General features: G+C 37.5%; 2 protein-coding genes across 7 annotated transcripts in view; both read right to left on the bottom strand.

The window, feature by feature from the left end:
• The window catches only part of FSIP1 (fibrous sheath interacting protein 1), an 86,603-nt gene extending 68,864 nt beyond the window's left edge, over positions 1-17,739 (bottom strand). The window contains exons 1-9 of one of the 6 annotated variants that reach the window (XM_069784138.1): positions 17,627-17,736; positions 15,994-16,125; positions 14,444-14,633; positions 13,453-13,551; positions 11,897-12,069; positions 10,886-10,970; positions 7,369-7,467; positions 4,246-4,346; positions 3,378-3,485 (exon numbers count right to left, since the gene is read on the bottom strand). In XM_069784138.1, the coding sequence (XP_069640239.1) occupies positions 3,378-3,485; positions 4,246-4,346; positions 7,369-7,467; positions 10,886-10,970; positions 11,897-12,069; positions 13,453-13,551; positions 14,444-14,633; positions 15,994-16,125; positions 17,627-17,653 (1,014 nt within the window). In that variant the 5' untranslated portion in view covers positions 17,654-17,736. Of the gene's footprint in view, positions 1-3,377; positions 3,486-4,245; positions 4,347-7,368; positions 7,468-10,885; positions 10,971-11,896; positions 12,070-13,452; positions 13,552-14,443; positions 14,634-15,993; positions 16,126-17,267; positions 17,408-17,626 lie in introns of those variants that run through there. The other 5 variants (XM_069784137.1, XM_069784139.1, XM_069784142.1 and 2 more) reach the window with 5 other exon arrangements.
• Positions 16,132-17,496, bottom strand: LOC138685496 (uncharacterized). The gene is given in 6 exon segments (XM_069784144.1): positions 16,132-16,859; positions 16,861-17,256; positions 17,258-17,287; positions 17,289-17,402; positions 17,405-17,454; positions 17,457-17,496. Coding segments are annotated over 6 exon segments (867 nt in total). The 3' UTR covers positions 16,132-16,622.
• Positions 17,740-18,316: the final 577 nt, after the last annotated feature.

The following is an 18,316-nucleotide window of genomic DNA, read 5'->3' on the forward strand; positions in this document are numbered from 1 at the left end:
ATTACACTATACAGAGGAATTCATACAGCATAGCCAGCTCTGCCTTGATTGATAACTCCAAAACATTACTTTAGCCAATGTGGTTGCACCAGCTTTTTAAAAGTCAGTATGAAATAAGAGGACAGTGGCCATCAGCTGGACAGTTACTTAGGCCCGCTCAAAGAAATCTAGATTACTCATTAGCTGATAATTTCCTCATGATCTATGTTACAAAGCAGCCACAGGAAATGCCTCACCCATAATAAAATTCAAATGTGGGAAAGGAAGAATCCATCTCCAGACTAGACAGGTTTAAGGAACTAAGTATTATCCTTTGTTTTATTCTACTTTGGCAGTAGATTTAGGAGCCATTTTCTTTAAAGAAATTATCTAGTACAGACTAGACTAACCCACTAATTACAATTCCCATTCTTGTCCATTGTATCAAGAACATACAGTAACACACGTCCTGCGTAGTGATCTATTTAATATCTGATATAAATAGTAAAGTCTCTATAGATACCTGCCCACGATAGTGATATGTGCCAGATACAAAATTTGGATAAATGTATACTTTTCCATTGCCTTGATGCTTTGAGAACTGGTGCAAAAAAAGTACACATTGCTAGACAGAATTTGGATTAGCTATTCTGCATAAATGTCTCTAAATATTGTGAAGGACTCTAGCTTAAAGAAGAAGAAAACCCAATAACTACATATTGTGAGAGAAGACTTTTGCAATCAGTAAAATAATAAATTATAAAAAAGCAACTATTCTCTAGGTCAGAACGCTGTGATGTTTACTAACAGAAGGCTGTTTAAAACATCTTCAGATCTTTAAATGCTAACATTTATCAAATGAAGGACCATCTCCTCAAATTGAAACATGTCCTTAATCAGGAAAGAAGAACAGAAGAGATCGTATTGTTAATCAAACACCAACCTTTCCAACAAAAGAAGAAAAAAAACCAACAAACAAAAACCCCACAACCCTCTCCCTACAGTTTCTTCCTATTCAGAGGCTGGGTGAAGTACTGTTTCAGCTGAACATTTTGTCACCCTTAAGTGGGATTATAATGTCAAACCTGTTGCAAGCAGATCTAATAGAACAGCTTGAATCTTTTCCTAAATGCACAGAAAAAAGATTAGTTAAATAATGATCCAGTGAGCTTTAACTTTGTTGTTCTAATACGCAACAAATTAAAAGTACAATAAAAATCAACTCTCCTAACCAGTGGATCAACATTAGACCAAAGAGCCTTCCACTGCATTTTTTTAATGCTCAACTGTGTCAGCTAAGTCAAACATCTCTGTGCAACGTCATTAACTGATGAGTACTTTACACAGATAAATAAGTCAACCTGCAAGCTTTATGTTCATGCCCAAAAAAATTAAATAAGTTTTCCATGTAAAGTGAAGGAACAAATGTCAGGTCAACAGGAAGACTGGTGCAATTTCACAGCAGTCAAAGTTTTTTATCTCGTGAACACAAGCACCGAGTATGGCTGATAGTTTTAAACCTTTGCATACCAATGACCAAGCAAAGGTTATGTTTTCTGTGCTTCTACTTTAGCTTACTAACTCCGAAAAAATAGTTACTGTTAAAATACTGCACATTTATATGATCTTAATCATTTGTCCATCAGGTTTCCTGACTGATATGGACTCCTTTACTTGTATTTGCCCCACAAAGCTCTGCAAATGCCAAAACATAGTGTATATTTACTAGTTCCCCTAGAGTAAAGAGAAAATTTTTCAACCACAGACCAAATGAGTTTCAACCTGGAAATCACACTAAAGTTGGGTAAATTACAGATTTGTTTAATGTCAAAAATCATGGGTAGGTTAGTTCTCTGGCTTCATAACCAGTTTGGATTTGGATGAAGGAAATCCTGACCTCATGTCCTTACCCCATATCCTGAAACAATCATTTATAAAGACAAATTTTAGACACATTTTAGAAAAGAGTAATGAAGAGCATCACCTCTTGGATGTCTTCGCCATCTTATTAGAAAATAACTCAGAATAAAATATGGGAAGAGACAAAAAAAACGAACCAAACAACATTGCATTTGCTTTTGTTTCTTTCTCCCGCATCTAAGTTATTATTTAACCTACTGAAAAATAATTTACTCCAGATCATTTTTAGCAGTATAAATTAAACAGAAACTGGACCTTGGATATATTTTGTTCATTCTACACAGAGTTCACATCTTTCTTCTTAGGTACTGTGATTCAGTGTATACTTAGAAATGTTGTGAAAAAGTTTATAACGTTACTATAGACTTAACATAGTGTACATTTTAATGCAAAACAAATTAGAAAGGTCACGTAATTTCTTTACACAAAGCAAGCATTTTCCTAATATTTCTTCTTATTTATTAAAATACAGGTTACTTGAAGCATTATATCAAGTTTACATAGTTTGAGGATGTTCATTCATATGAAAACACGTATCTTTAGCATGTCTAATACCATATATAGTTAAGTACTCTAAGTTCCTAATATGATTCATTTTTCAAACCAAATTTTATCTTCCCATCCCAGCAGCCTTATGATTACTTCTGTAAAACAACAGAGCGCCCAAGAACTCCTTCACTGTGACATTTCCCTCAAAGCAGTAAGAAATAAAGGCCATATCCTAGTAATAGGGAGATCAAAAGACTATTTGATGTCTTCATGTTACTGGGAATCATTTTGTGGCACAGACTCTCCTAGAGCAGCGATTGGTGGGACAATCAAACACTTTTCTACTCTCCATGAGGAAAGGTATTTCTATCTACTTCAGCTCTTGCTATTCACCACAGTATGCGGACTGTACGCTCTTTAACACTATCACGTTAAAGCATAATGTCTAATATTTAAGCAGACTTTAGCTCCTCTGTATACTTCTAAGACAGAGTGAGTTAGAAGCCACACAAAGATGACATGTTATCTTTCTAAATGGACACATAAGCTTCATCAATGTATATTTCCCCAACTGCTGCATTCTGAAGTTGATGTCCTCAGAAAAGTCTTGGAGGTTTTTTTTGAAGTAGTTGCTGGCCCTTCTACCTGAGATTACAGCACTAGCCACTCAGACTGATAGGCTGCAACTTCACATTTTACACAGAGAAAATAGGCCATCTTCTCTGAGCGTGCTTCTAAGGCTCCTTCCACCCATGTCTAACTTTCTTTTAAGTCCTGCTGTTTTTCTGAGGCCAGGCATGTCCAAGTGTTAGTAAAACAAAGAATCCAATGAAAATTCATTCTTGGAGACAAAGCCCATTGGATTTGTTCAGCTTTTCTCTCATATCTCAGTAGGTTCCTTCATGGTAGGACTAAAACCAAATCAAATTTAGATTTTCCATAAAAATAAGCCAAATACAACAGGACAGTACAAATTAAAGTTGCCATACCTCAAGACCTTGTAATTCAATTCCATCTTCTGTATCTTTCAATAGTTCAATTAGCCTTTTCCTTTCTCCCTCAAGCATAACAATCTGGTTTCCTGAATCCTTTGCTAGCTGAAATAGTTACAAAAAGAAAAAAAAACAAAACAACAAAACCAACCAAACTTTAGAACTCCATTAGCTCAAACAGCACTAAAACACAGGTTTCAAACTCTGTGAAATTAACATCCAAATCTTGCTTATTGCCATAATACAAATTATCACTCTGACAGAAAAAAGTAGCAGCCTTCATATAATAAATTGATAATCTTATAAAAGTCTTTGACACAGCTGTGCAGGGTGGGGGGTGGACACAGATATTTTAATTGGATGAAAAATCATTATAGCTACTAGGTCTTCACAGAAAAAAAAAAAAAGCAAGAAAATCAAGGCATCTGTTTTCCAACAGAAAGAAGTCTTCTGTAAATAACGGTCCCAGGCAGGCTATACATGAAAAACCTGCCTACCTATTCCTTATCTATGCATAAGAACATCTTCCTTTAACTTAACAGTAAATACATTTAAAGAAAGTCTTAGGAAATATTTGCCCTCAAAACAAGCTATATCCAGGCACAAACAGAACAATTCAGTTTCCAATAGTCTTTAGCAAAGACATAGAAGCAGTATTATCCCCACCAATATCAGCATGCAAGATGAGAACTATCTTATACAGTACTATGCCATAAACAACACTTTTTAACAGCAAGCTTTTTTTCATTTATGCCTAATTAGCTTTTAATGTTACTGATAAAATCCCCAACTGTCTCCAGAAGTACTTATATACTATTTTTAGTCAGCATTTAACAAATTAATAATTTTATGCTTTAATGCTTACCTCAATGTTCTTTTTAATGAAATCCTGATTGTTTTTACTTTTGCTATGTGTTTTTTCTGCTTGATTAAGAAATTCATTTGTTTCTAATTCACTTGGATAATCTGAAGTTTGAGGAAGAAAAGTTGCTAAGTCATAATCATTGCTTTTGTGATTCAACGAGAGCTGTAATAACAGCAATCCCATTTAAATCTTTAACATACATATAAAGTGGACAGACAAACTTTTTATATGCTGTTTTCATTATTTATATAAACTACATTGCTATATTTAAAATATAACTATATAAAAATCTAATCTCCTTTGTAAGCTTTTATTATATAAGCTCATTCAATGTTGCGAAGGCTAAAATACTTTTGGATTTCTGACCTCAAAAATGTTAAACATGGCGGCTTTAAAAGCCATGGCATTCCTTCGAAGCCTATCATTGTTTCAGTTTTATCATCAGTACAAAACCAGACAATAATTTTTTTTAAAACCACAAAACTATTTGGAGACATATCAAGTACATTTTTAAAAATAAAACAGCTGAAGAACAGATGATATAGTTGATACTATTATAACACAGCTTATAAAACAAGTTTTGTTTAAAAATAAAACTCATCATTGAGCTGTAAAGCTATTAAACAGCCACATGATATTCTTACAACATCACACATGTTTTTTTCAGCAATGGGTTTCTATCCATCATACAAAAACGGGCACGTACTCTGTTTTTGAGAGACTTTTACCAGTTCTTAAACAGCAATTCCTTTATGAACAGCAAATCTTTGTCACGTTAAATAACAAGTCTAAGCAAATACAACCAACTTCTGAGTCTCAAAAACGACTTCAAAAGTAGGCATGGTAGTTTTTACTTTTCTGGAAAGTAGAGATTTGAAAAATGGGCGGGCTATTTGCCTACAAAAAAAACCAATTTAACATGTTAGATAATAGAAGATAGGCTATGGTAGTTTACATCAAAGTAACTCTTTTTCAGAGGGAGTAGATTGAAAGCAAACTCCCAAAGATATGAAATAAATTCCATGCATCCTTTTACACACCATAGCCAAAAAACACCCTGTGTAACAATTCTCACCAATCAGGCTTACTTTAAAATTGCAAGCAAACCTTAAAGGACTGAGGTGTTGAATCTGACCATGAAAACCCTATCATAGTTCAAATGCACAACTGTTTACTAAAAGCATCCCAATCTTTAACATTACCAGGTAACATCTTGAATATGTTGAGGAACTGGATCATATAAGAATTTACCAATCAATATAAACATAAGAAGTTGTATCCTGAAATGAACAAAACACACCAAACACCAACATAACATGCAACATATATGAAACGTTACTTTTAAGCTACATCTTTCTCTAACTGTAGAATAAGCGTTTTTGAGAGGGAACTATCATACAGAACTTCTCAGAACATTCAAGTAAAGAAGGGACAGACATGGATCACTGGGACAAAGAATACACTGAAGATTGCCATGGGTGAGTAAAAGAGAGACTGCAGCTCAACAAATTTTGCATACACGTTTTGGAAGATTGGTACAAATTTCAAAGATTTGGTACAAATCTTGATGAGACTGCTAAACTAGCATTATAAAACTAATACATACATTCTTCTTCACAAGTTAGGCTCCTCTCATTCAGTGTCTGCCTTTATGACAAATGTTACACAGAAATCCAAAAGCAACCAAAACAGTAAGTCTTAGCTATTCAGAAACCATAAAGGCCTCCAGCAGAAATAGTAAAAGTCATTTAAGTAATTTATTGCTCATGAGTTGTAAGTGATCTCTACTCCATGCATTCCAAAACTAGGAGAATGCAGAACATCTCAAAATAGTACAAGCAATAGCAACTCCCAACCATGCTTGTACTGGGAACTTCAGAAGTCACTGCTGTCCTGAATACTGTTAATGAAACCTGCCGTTGCTATTCAGGGACACTCCAGCACAACTCAGAAATTTTGTGAAGGTGAAAGCTGAGGGTCAAGCTTCATTTTAAGGGAGGAATGAAGATACATGTTAGGAAGACAGAGAAATCAAAAGCGCAGCACTGCTCGAACCCAGTCTGAAGAAACATTTAATAACACAAAGTTAAGGTCACATACTGGCAGACTAAGACAAGTGATAAAATGGTAAGGGAGCTAAGGTCCAGGTTTAAAAATTAAAACATACAGTCAAATTCTAAAAAGTACAGAGGTTCTGCTGCCATCAATGGCTCAGCCTTGAGGAACACCTGTTTATTATGTCTTTGTCATCTTAGCCAGTCACCAGGAAGATAGATTCCTTCTGCTTACATAGAATGGTAGATGACAAAGAAATAAACAATTGCAGCTGATAGCAATGGCAGCTGAAGCTATTCTTCTTATGCCACAACACATGTGAGAAGTTACTCAACCATACAAATTTGAATTTCAAATAGGGAAAGAACAGAGGCACAAAAGCACAATTCCATTTATTTTGAAGTGTTGGACACACTACACTACTAGCTGCATTTGAAACCTCTATACAGTGCACATAAACAATTGATGTCTAAAAGAATCAGCACAGATGTTTGATTTTTGCCAAGCAGTACTTAATCCATAAAGCAATGCAGCCTTTACAATAATCAGCATAACAAAATGTAAAATGAGTTGTCTGAAGACTTAGGTTTGTCACAACATCCATACAATTTCTCCTGAAAAGAAAAAAATTACAAAACAGTTGAAACTGTATACAGCACCACTCTTCATTTTTAGATGGTTTCTTGAATATAAACCGATTAAAGTTACAGTACTTTAGAATAACAGCTAAGACAAGGTTTTAAAAAATTCCCATGAAGAACCCATGATACATTTTACAATGAATCAGTTACAAGCCTCATCATTTTGCAATGAAAGAAAAAAAGTTTTATAAACCCAAAGGTAAAAAATTTCTTAACATGTTGAGTAAAATGTTTTAGATAAGTCAAACAAAATTATTCTCTTCTATAATTTGTAAAAAAAATAAGAACTGTCGCTATTGTACTAAGCAACCTTGCTTTTTCTGATTTTATCGGCCTAGCCACAAAGGCCAACTCTTCATTATCCACCCATTGTACATGTTGGTTTGCTATATCTAGAAATATAAACAATACAATTAATAAAGCTTACCCTGATTATGTTGGGGTTTATGGCAATCATAATCTTCTGGATTAATTTGTGTGTGAAATACTGAAGAACATATTTCATCTTCTTTAGCATGGGAGGGATCTGCAAGGAATTTTTTCAGTAAAATTTAATTGAAATTTACTTAAAGAAGATTAGGTTTCATGTGTATCATACTGTAAGATCTCACACATGAAAAGTTAAAGAAATTTACTTGGATAAATTACATAACCACCATATTTCTCCAGAAATAAAGAAGGGGAAAAAGTGTAAGGTGTGTCTCATGAATAATTATGCTGTTTCATATGGCTGTGTTTTTGTTTTTAACAACTACCACCCATACAAGACAAATAATTAATTCTAGAAGATACAGCCCAAGGCCCTAAAGTTCAAAAGGCTCTGCAGACACCATGTGGCAAGCCATCTAGAACTCCGAATGAGAATAAAGTATCCAGGTTTTCACAGCTGGTGTCTGCCTGTGCATGCATTATTAGACTTCCAGGTGGCTTAGGTCAAGGGTATAGTCTAGGAAAAAAATGTGTTCCAACATCCTAGCATGCAAGAGTCGTTTCAGCTACTCAAAGAAAAAAAATTCAGTCATGGTATTGACATATTATCAAATGGAAGTATAAATTAGAGCATTAACTTGCAGTCTATACACTTAGCACTTACAGAAAAGGACTCGTATTGCAAAGAACTGTATATATCACTTGTGAAAAATGTATTTTTCACAACAAAAAAAACAACCAACATCCTGTAATAATGAAGTTTAATGAACTCAACTGAAAGTATGATTTTGTTAGACAGAGCACAGGGGAATGAATTTAAGGCTGTTTAATTAACTCCCGATTTACATCTCTGCCATGAGTGTGTCAGAGGGTTTTTTTGTGCCTGAGAGGCTGGGACACATAAGTTATTAATGATTTTGTACCCAGAACTTGTGTTTGATTTCACAGCCATATTAAAAGCTATAATTAAATAGCTCCCTATATAATTTAATTAAGAAAGCTCTTTACCAAAGTCGAGCTCTGAAAAACAAAATATATGAATTGCATTCCATTTCAGTATCAACCGGGGCAGCTATCAGGGCACTCATTTAAATAAATAAATAAAGACCTGAAAAGTAAGGCACTAGCATGTGACAGAAAATTCAAGATAAAGATCAAGCTGGAGGAAAAATATAAATCTAAACTATGCAGAGTTTTGCCACTATGGTACACCAGAACCCATATGATGCACATGATCTCTACAGCAAGGAGTTACCTTTGAAATAAAAGAGGAATGGAAGCATGGAGTTCATTAACAACCATAGAGTCTTGCTTGCCTACTGTTTTTTTACTATATCCTGACATCTACTGGAGATTTTTTAAATATCACCCGTATCAAATTCTGTGTTCTTCCCTTAACCCAAACTTGAGCACAGAAATAAAAGCAGGTTACCTTATAATAATAAGTTTTGTTGAAATGTTTTAACCACACATTGCTACCATTATTATGCAGGTGCTTCCAACATTCAAGATGAGATTTTTGCTCAGCAATAACCATTCAGCCCTCAAATCCTTGTTCTCTCCCCAACAAGAAAAAAGACAGGATGCACCACAACTCTGTTTCCTTTCAACCAAAGGTATAGAGATGAAGGACAGGATGCGAAATATGCATATGATTGACACATCTCTGAAAACTCCAGCACTGAGACAGAGTACTCAAACAGCAAATTTTTTAAAACCACTCTTGAGCAGTTTTGACATGGTATATTCTTGACAAATTCAGTCTGGTTTTGTTCCCCCTGCCCCTCCCAATAAAGACATTGTGAGCAGAATGCCTACAGTTTATTCCAGTGTCTCCCCCAGTAAGAGTCTAGCCACAGAAAGAAAAATTACATTTTAAAATACCCAATATTTTCTTTTTTCAGGTCCCTGTGAACATGCACATGCTCTGTGCATTCTTGAAGAAAACTACCAATACTTCAGAACGCGCTTCAGCCACTTGCTTTAGAACTCTAACAGAATTGCGTCCTTCTGACTCAGTAGAGAAAACATTTCTAAATAGTTCTTTAACTTTTCTTTCCCTAGTCTATCTATAGTTTTATATTGTTGGTATTCACTGTAATTTTGATCATGGTTAGTCTTTTTTTGTTACGTATCACATTCCACATTTCTCTGTATCGTTAACTATTTGTTTACCTTTCCTGTTAAAGAGCTCAATCCTTCATTAGTCATTTGTCTACTTTTAATGCAGCTGTAGAATTTGGTGTTTTAAATGCTACTGAAGATGGAAGTGATTTTTACTAAAAGACTAAAATGCAAGTGTTTATTCTTATCCGTGTGTTCATTTCCACTTTGAATATGTTTGTCTTCATTATCATATCATGATGAAACTCAGAAATTATCAGACTTCCTGGTCTTTTCTTCCTGAGAATAGTCTGCTAGCATATCTTTAACATAGTTTCACTTTTAAAAACTGCCATCTATCCTAAATTTTCTTCCCTAGAATTCTCAGGAAAAAAACTGATTAAAAAACCCCCTAAGTCCATGTTTCATATTCATGCCTTTTCTTTAGAATCACACTCTACATTATTTGATGATCCCTTTTACTCAAATTCTCTCGCGTTTGGAATTTTAAATTCTTTTAGAAATGAATTAAATGTAACATAATCAGTAACAAATTTAATGTAAATGACCCCTACTCCCTTTTGGACCATGTTCCAAGACCTGGGCTGTGCATGCATGTTCCTGTATTGTTTTCCAACATGTAACTCAGTATCATAATTTGGTCCCATTCTTTTGGTTCTTCTGTTAACAATTCCTAAAAAGGCTCAGGATTTCCCTCCCTCTGGACCTGTCATATTATGGCATTGCCATTGCTTCCCAGTCCCACATGAAAATTTTCTCCAAGATAGATGTGTGGCAGGGCCCACATCCCTAAAGCTTCTAAGTAACATTTATAGGCCTAATATTTTTTTAACTGCCTGCCCTTCTTACACCAAGTACTCCAGTATGGCAAACACTCTAAGACCACCAATAACAACACATCAGTAACTTCATCATTTTGTTTGTTTACCAAAGCAATTTTTAATTCCTTGCTTATTGCCCAGGTGTTCCAAAACGGTAAAGACACCCAAGTTTTTCAGATTTCCACACTTTGTTTTCCCTATGCCTACTACTATTACTTTAATTTAGCAGTGTCATCAGTCATGCATCCTTTCTGAAATCATGTGTGTTTGCCATCAACTTGATAAATGCAAGCTTTACTTATCCTGGATTTCTGTCCTTTTAGAGTAGCCATTTCTTTGAAAAAATGCAGTACCTATAAACAAAATTAAAGTACAACTTCTACATTTGTGATAATGCAAAAATTATTTCCATTAATTTTTCAAATATTCCCTTGATGTACTTTTATATGCAAATATTATTTTATTGTAAAGGTTTGATAGCTTTATTTTTATAGCATCCAACAAAAATATGACTATTAATCAAAATACAGGATAACTATATCAGAGTATTTACTTCTCTTTCTTACTTACCAGCTTTATCCTGCCATGATGAGATCAAAGCTAAAAAAAGTTTTGTGTTTTCTATCTCCTCATGGCTTCCAGTGATTCTGATAGACTACTGAAAAGAAATAAATCATAAATATACTGATACATGCATGTATTTACTTTAAAGTAAATACTTTAAAGCAAAATATGTTGTCTGCTTATCAGGTCTAATGAACTTCAGACCCTATTAAAAATTCCTTGTTCAGTGGCAACATTTACTTACCGCTTTGTTTCCTTCTTGAGGCTATCCGAACATCTTCTAAAAGTTATGATAAAGGATGGTAGAACTTTAAAGCCTGTTATACATTGTCTTTTACATGGAGACACATTTCACAAGACAAGTTCTGTAATATATATATATGGCTTTGAATCCAAATCCATTGAAATTATAAGATGCAGTCAAACCAACTGCAATCATGTCTTTTTAGCAACTGACATTTGTATTCATGTAAATTATACAATACTTACCTCAGAGGAAATACTAACTCTCATGTTTCAATGCTTAATATGACAATTAACTGCTAGAGACCCAGATAGGAATAACGTGAAGGAATTTGTGCTGTGGCATTCTTATGCCTTCTTCAGGGGGCATCTCTAATTTCTTCAATAATAGACAGTACTGAAATAGATGGGCCTACGAATGGTCACACTAGAGCAGAATAAACGCTTCTAGGTCTGGGTGCACACACATTACCTCTTGTCATGCCTTATCATACCTTATGCTCAAGCATAAGACTATGCTAGTAGACCACCCCCAGACAGCTGTATATTTGGCTATTGGTCAGATCAATTTTTAAGGACCACAGCCTTCTTTCAAAGCCTGCCTACCCAATATATATTAAAATGTATTCAAAGTTACTGTTTAAGATCCATTTCTTCACTTTAATCAGCCAACTGTGAGTTATTTAATAAAAAAATACATCTGTGAAATATGATAATTCTGTAGGACAGTACTCTCAGATATATTATTCACAAAACAAGCAGAACACTTCTAACCTGAAGTTCTTTCCAGAGCTTTGCCCTCATTTCTTTGCCTTGTTTTTTAATTGCTCTCTCCTTAAGATGTTTTTTTGCCAGTATTGTGTCAAGTTTATTCATTTTCTTTATAGCTGCCTGAATCTGAGGATCTACACCTGTTTCTTCAGAATATTCCAAGTTGGAAGAGTTTGCTGTAGAATATATTTAAAATCAATGTTAGCTTGAAGCATTTCAACTTAAAAAAAAATAAAATAATAATTTTATGACAAGAGTACAATTACAATTATTCTCAAGCATTTCTAAACCTGTTTGTAGTAGGGTAAAATAGAAAAGTCTCTGTAACAGAACTCTGAACCAAACTCTGAACTGTAGCAGTTGGATATGAGGGCATGGGGGATGAAGAGCCCCCCCCATTTTGGGCAAGTAACTCAATTCAAATTTATAGTGGAAAAGTGTCAACATCTCCACAGTATCAGCAAAAATCACAGAAAAAATAAGCTTAAAAAAAAATTTATTCAGCCTGACTAGTAGAATACATGTTGAAATGTCATTCATTAAAATGAATAATTCTGGGATTAAGAGAGACTGCAATATCTCTACTTTTAAATGTTATAGAAGTTTCAGTCTTGCCTTATATCTCAGCAAAACCAGATTCTGATACTGGTTCTAGAAAAACACTGTTTTGAAAAATAGGAACAGTGACACATTATGGACACTATCATTATTTAATTAAAATAGATTTCCATACTGTCTTTTTTCTCTCTAAACATGCAGATTACAATTTCTGATCACTTTCAGCTTTTCCCTTTCCTATAGAATCCTCATGCTCTGCCCTCTTCTCTGGTCAAACTTAGCTTCCATAACAAGGGTAGAGGAAACACTTGTACCGCTGTCCCTATCCCACACACTTCCAAGTTTTAGAGTCGTGCAATATTTTTTCATTCTCTCATCTTTTGAGGTCAAATGCTTTACACACCCTTCGATCCCAAGCATTCACTGTGATGCATCAGTCTGCTTTATGCCATAAAAAGAAATGAGTGATACAACAAGGGGAGAGCTATAAATAATAATAATAAAAAAAAAAAATCTAACTGAGCTCCAGGGAAGACCCAAGGACAGAAGATAAAAAAAAGAGCACTTATTTCAACTGGCCTCAACCCAGCAGATGGATCTGAACCTAAAACTACTGAGTGAAGCTTTGAAGTTGAGTTCTATCTAATTTCTGTTCTGAAGAAATGGATATTATGTTAGATGACCAGCACTACTGGACTAGATAGAATCACCACTGGATTGTGCCTTATCAGATTGACTGAATCAATGTAAAACTCAAATACTATCATATCATTAAAGACAGTGAATATCCTTTAATAAAATGATCTTTAAATAAAGAATTCATCCAACACCTCTTGAATATCACAATGCACAGACATTTTCAATTTGTAATATTTCTTTATAACTAAATAATATAGACACAAATACAGTATGGTCCCAAACTCTCCTAGAAGCATTAAAAGAAAAGGAGAAAAAAAAAAGTTTTATTGCACTGTTTACTTTATACACCTGAAAGGTAATACCTGCTTTTGCATTACTTGGTTTTCCTTGTGAAGGTTCACAGAATTTCAAAGTCTCTGTTTCAGTACTGTCATCTCCAGAATCTGAATTATAGATACATCCTGAAAAACAAAGGAAAAAGCCTTTCACAAATAGATGTGAAATAATCTTTTAAAGATACTGTGTGAAATGTTAACAATTAAAAGACCAAAATAACATTTTTGTCAGTTAGGGATCACCACAGAGCCTCTACAGTGGATTACTGTTTAAAAAATGATACACACTAGTACACCAGGACTCATGTTAAACACAGGAGCAAGAAATCAAGGAATTTCTTTTGACCCCAATTCTGCCATGGAATCTTATTTAAACTTGAAGGTATCCAAACTTTCGGCTTCACATACTGGCCTTTGCTTCTCTATTTTTAAATAGTCAGAAGCTCTAGAAAGTTTATTTATTAACATTTATAGAATGCCATCTGAAGCACTTCTACAACCGCTTTCATTAAAATGAGATATTGCATATTTATATTTAAAGTATGTTATTAGTATTAGCATTGTTCAGTTGTTAAATACTATAACGTACAACCATAATTTTCAAATTTTTGTACTGGTGGACCATTATTAGGATACAAAGTTTCTAACAAATGATCATGATCACCTCTGTGAGAAGTTTGATAAAAACACCTTACTGAAAACACTTTCTAACATGGTTTCATGGGACACATGCAGATGGTTTCTCGTGATTTTTTAGGCCATCACCAAGGTGCAGGTCATAGCCTAGATGCCATAAGACATATGCTGTAGTGGTAATGGCAGTAATAACACATTTCTTTCAAAGATGGATTCAAAATAGGAAAGAGAAGTGAAGGCATGAATTTTCACACCTCCTTCTCTTCTAGAATTTTACCCAATTGCATCCTCTTTTCCCTCCACCATTAGAATTTTACCCAAACTATACAAACATGATATTTGGTCTAGCCATAACGCATGAAAATGTCAGTCATTCCCATACCTGACAACTCATTGGGATTCAGCATATGCTCCTCCTGAAGAAAGGTCGTACTCGCCACTGTGGTTTGCTGATCTGTTCTTACTTCCTTGACATCAGATTTCTCTCTGTCATCACCTTTGTTTTCTTCCAGACAGCAGTCTTCTAGACTACCTCTTTGATGACTACCAGCCAAACTGACAGGTGAATCAACCTATAAAGTGCAAATTAATTACTACCATAAAAATAGAAATCTTTGGGGGGAAGAAAAAGATTATCACAATTATCACATACTATCACAAAGGCTAACAATGATTCTATACAAGACTGCAGAGTACTTCTTAAATGAAAGAACCATTTTCAGATCTGATACAGAGTTCTGTTTCTTAGATATCACATTGATTCTCAAGCTTGTCATTCCACAGACTGCCAGATTTGGGATTGCCACGCCAGGGAATGATTCCAAAGCTTTATGCCACTTCTGCTGCAGCAGAGGGTACAAGCAACCAGTTAAGAGTCTGTGTGTACAACTGCCTCATCCATTTCCTGACACTGTGGGTGCTCTGCACCAGATAGCATCCAACCTCTTGCTCATACTATAGAGTTTTTTTTGTAGACTTTGAAGGGCTGAAAACTTACGCTTAACTCATCAGTCTCAAGAGACTGCAATTTTCATGCAATAGCCTATGATGTCTAGGTCAGAACTTGGATTCAGTTATCTGACATTAACCTTAATACCCAACTGTGAACCTATAAAAAAAAATAAAAATTAATACTTCTGTGAAGCATCCAGCTATGATCCCATTCTTCAGACAGGTAATCAGAGGTACAACACAATTGGACTAATCTAAGTAAATCAATCTAAATCTCCAATTCCCAAGTCCCAGTTCCCACATCCCAACAAACATAAAACATATCCTGTTCCCAAAATTAAGTTAATCCCCAATATTAATTTTCTTAGAGGATGGATGAACACCTACTTCCAACAGACTTTGCTGAATCCCTAGAGCTGAAGTATTTCTTGGAATACTATGATTTATTGTTTTTTAAACTTGATTCAAACATATGCTGAGAGAGCCTTGTAGTCAAAAATTCAACTTGTGAGGATTGCTCAAATGCTTTTTTCTAATAAGCAAAATAATTTTTATTCCAACTTGAATTTAAAAGCACAAATGGGATGGAAATGAAACTATGCACATACTGGCTCATGCATCAACAGCCTATAGCTGCATATCTACACATTATTGCCAGAATTTCAAATGTTTTTCTTTAAAATAGGATTTATTTAATAATCTGATTAAATATAAAGAGGAAGACAACCAAGTTTTCCAGGTTGTAGTGCTGAATAGCCCTTCTTGTGGCAAATATAAAAGTAACACATATTCAGAAAAATGAAATTAAACGTCATTCCATTTATGCATAGGGAGCAACTCACATTCATGAACTTTCACATAACCCCTTAGCATGCCTGCAGAGCCCAGAACTCCATATGAAGCAAAAAAAGCAGAATCTTATTTCCTACTAAGAAGACTTAGGCATAGAGTTTCTACCTCGCTGAAGGTGAAAAGAATTACCTTTGGCAAATGTGGCTCTGGTGTTAATAACTCCATAGATGTATTTAAAGATCTACAATTAGGATAAGCTCTTGAGCTAGATGCAGGCCTTGAAATTTTATCCAAGCTCCCCCTTGTAATATCCATTCTGACCTAAAATTGGAAAAAAAACCAAAAACAACCTTCCAAACTATCAGTGTCATAATAAAGCAACACAAACCCAGCAATATTTCAGATGTACATTGAACAAGTTTCAAATCCTTTCTAGCAATTCAGTGTTGAGAGGTCTTTTGAGTATAGACTAGCTTGCCACTCAACTACACTTTTTAATATACGAACAAATATATATTTATATCATCAAGCTAACCAAAGTATTCAAATGTGCCTGCTGTCAAAGAAGCTTCAAAAGGCTTAAATCTTAAAAGTAATCTCACAACAAATGAAATGTCATGGCTCTTTTTTTTTTTTTTTTTTTTTTTTTGAAAACATGGGACTGGCAAAGCTAGCACCAACAGAAGAATGAGGGTATTTTATAGACATCTTGAACACATCAAATGAAGCAGCCAAAAGCTTTTAATAATTCAGTAGTTCTAAGTGTGGGGTGTCCGCATATCCAAATGATCACATTCCCAGTCCCGGCCCATTTGAGTTTAAACAACAGGAATGCGCGGTTCTCTGCAAAAACCGCGTGAATTCACAGGAATTGGGTCTCCGAGTACGTGACGCGCACTGGTCACTTTCAGAAGGCCCAAGCGAATACAACTTTTTATTTCAGCACAAGCAGCAGGGCAAACTGAGTCACGTAGACAGGTCCGTAACACGACGCCGCACAAAGAAGCGGGCCGAGACGAAGAGCAGCAGCCCCCGCCCGCTCCTCCACTCCACCTCCCGAACCTCGGGCTCACTCGCTGAGGCGGCCCCTTCGCCCCTCGCCGCCCGGGCCCAGGGAGTCACCGCTGCGGGAGCCGCTCGGGACGCCGCCGGAGGACGCTCCCACACGGGCTGGGGACCGCCGCCGCCCCGCGCCCGCTGGCGGAACCGCCCGCAGCGGCCGGCCCGCAAACCCACCGGGCCTGCCGCGAGTGCGGGCCACCTCCGGGCCTCTGCCGGCCGCGGCTGTTCCACAGCCTCGGGGACGTTTTCTAAGAGCTTCTTGCGCCTTCCCGGGGCGGGTGGGAAGGCAAGCGCAAAAGACCCCGAACCCCATAAACGAGGAAGACAAAGATAAGCAACAGCCGAGACCCAAAGGATGCCGGAACAAAAAACCCCAAACATACAAACAAACAAAAAACAACCTCACAAGAAGTTTCAACACACCGACAGACAGGCAGGAAGCCCCGAGGAGCCCCGAGGCGCTGCCCTGACGGGACTGCTGCCCGGCAGAGCTGCAGCTCCGGCAGCCCCGACTGAGGGCGGGCGGGCGGGCGGACGGACGGACGGAACGAGCCCCCCCCCACCCGGCAGCCGCCCTGTCCTTACCGCCGGAGGCGGCAGCGCGGGCAGCACAACCGCCGTCGTTGCCATGACGACCAGCTCGCCGAACTCTCGCGAGAGTTGCGGGATTCCGCCTTAAATTGGGGCGGTACCACCGTCGGGGAGGGGGGGGGGGGGGTTTAGCCCGTTCGTAGGGATGCAACTATAAGCGAGCTCTCACCTGCTCACGAAGTCTGAACCACCACATAACCCCAGTGAGGCCTGTCTTCTCCGTCCTGACACAGGGAGTTGCCGTGTGCAGAGCGACCTTCTCCTCCCTCTCCCCGCCTCCCCCCCCCATCCCCGCAGATAGTTGGGCTGTGCCGGGCCCGGTGCCGAGGAGCGGGATGCCGGGCTGTGGCAAGGGGGCAGCCGGTCTCCGAGCGCGGCTGAGACTGTCACCAGGAGCCCGGGCGGCGGCGGCGGCGGCGGCGTCCTCCTCCTCCTCCTCCTCCTCCTCCTCCTCCTCCTCCTCCTCCTCCTCCCGGCGGCTTTCGGTGTGCTGGGGAGGCTCGTCCTTCCCTGGCGCCGAGGCCCTCAGCTGCCGGGGCCCTGGGGCGCGAGTAACGGGAGCGGCCTCTTAAAAGATGGGTCGCTTTTAGTAAGTGCGTGCTGTCAGCGGAGTCAGTGGCGTGCAGGTACTGAGCTTAAAACTTGGATTTTTCCGAAACGTCGGTGAGAAACGGTGGGTGCCGGTGTGCCCGGCAGGTGGTGCAGCCGCCGGCCCCGAGCGGCCGTGCGGGGATCGGGGGTGGGGGGGAGTGTCCTTCAGAGTCAGCCTTAAAAGCTGTGAGCTGGGTGAGCCAGGGTGCTGTGAGCTGCAACTTATCGTCATGGTAGCCTCTGTCTGGTCTCCTGCATATATTGTGCC

This window comes from Haliaeetus albicilla, chromosome 5, assembly GCF_947461875.1.
Source record: "Haliaeetus albicilla chromosome 5, bHalAlb1.1, whole genome shotgun sequence".
NCBI classification, from domain to species: Eukaryota; Metazoa; Chordata; class Aves; order Accipitriformes; family Accipitridae; genus Haliaeetus; species Haliaeetus albicilla.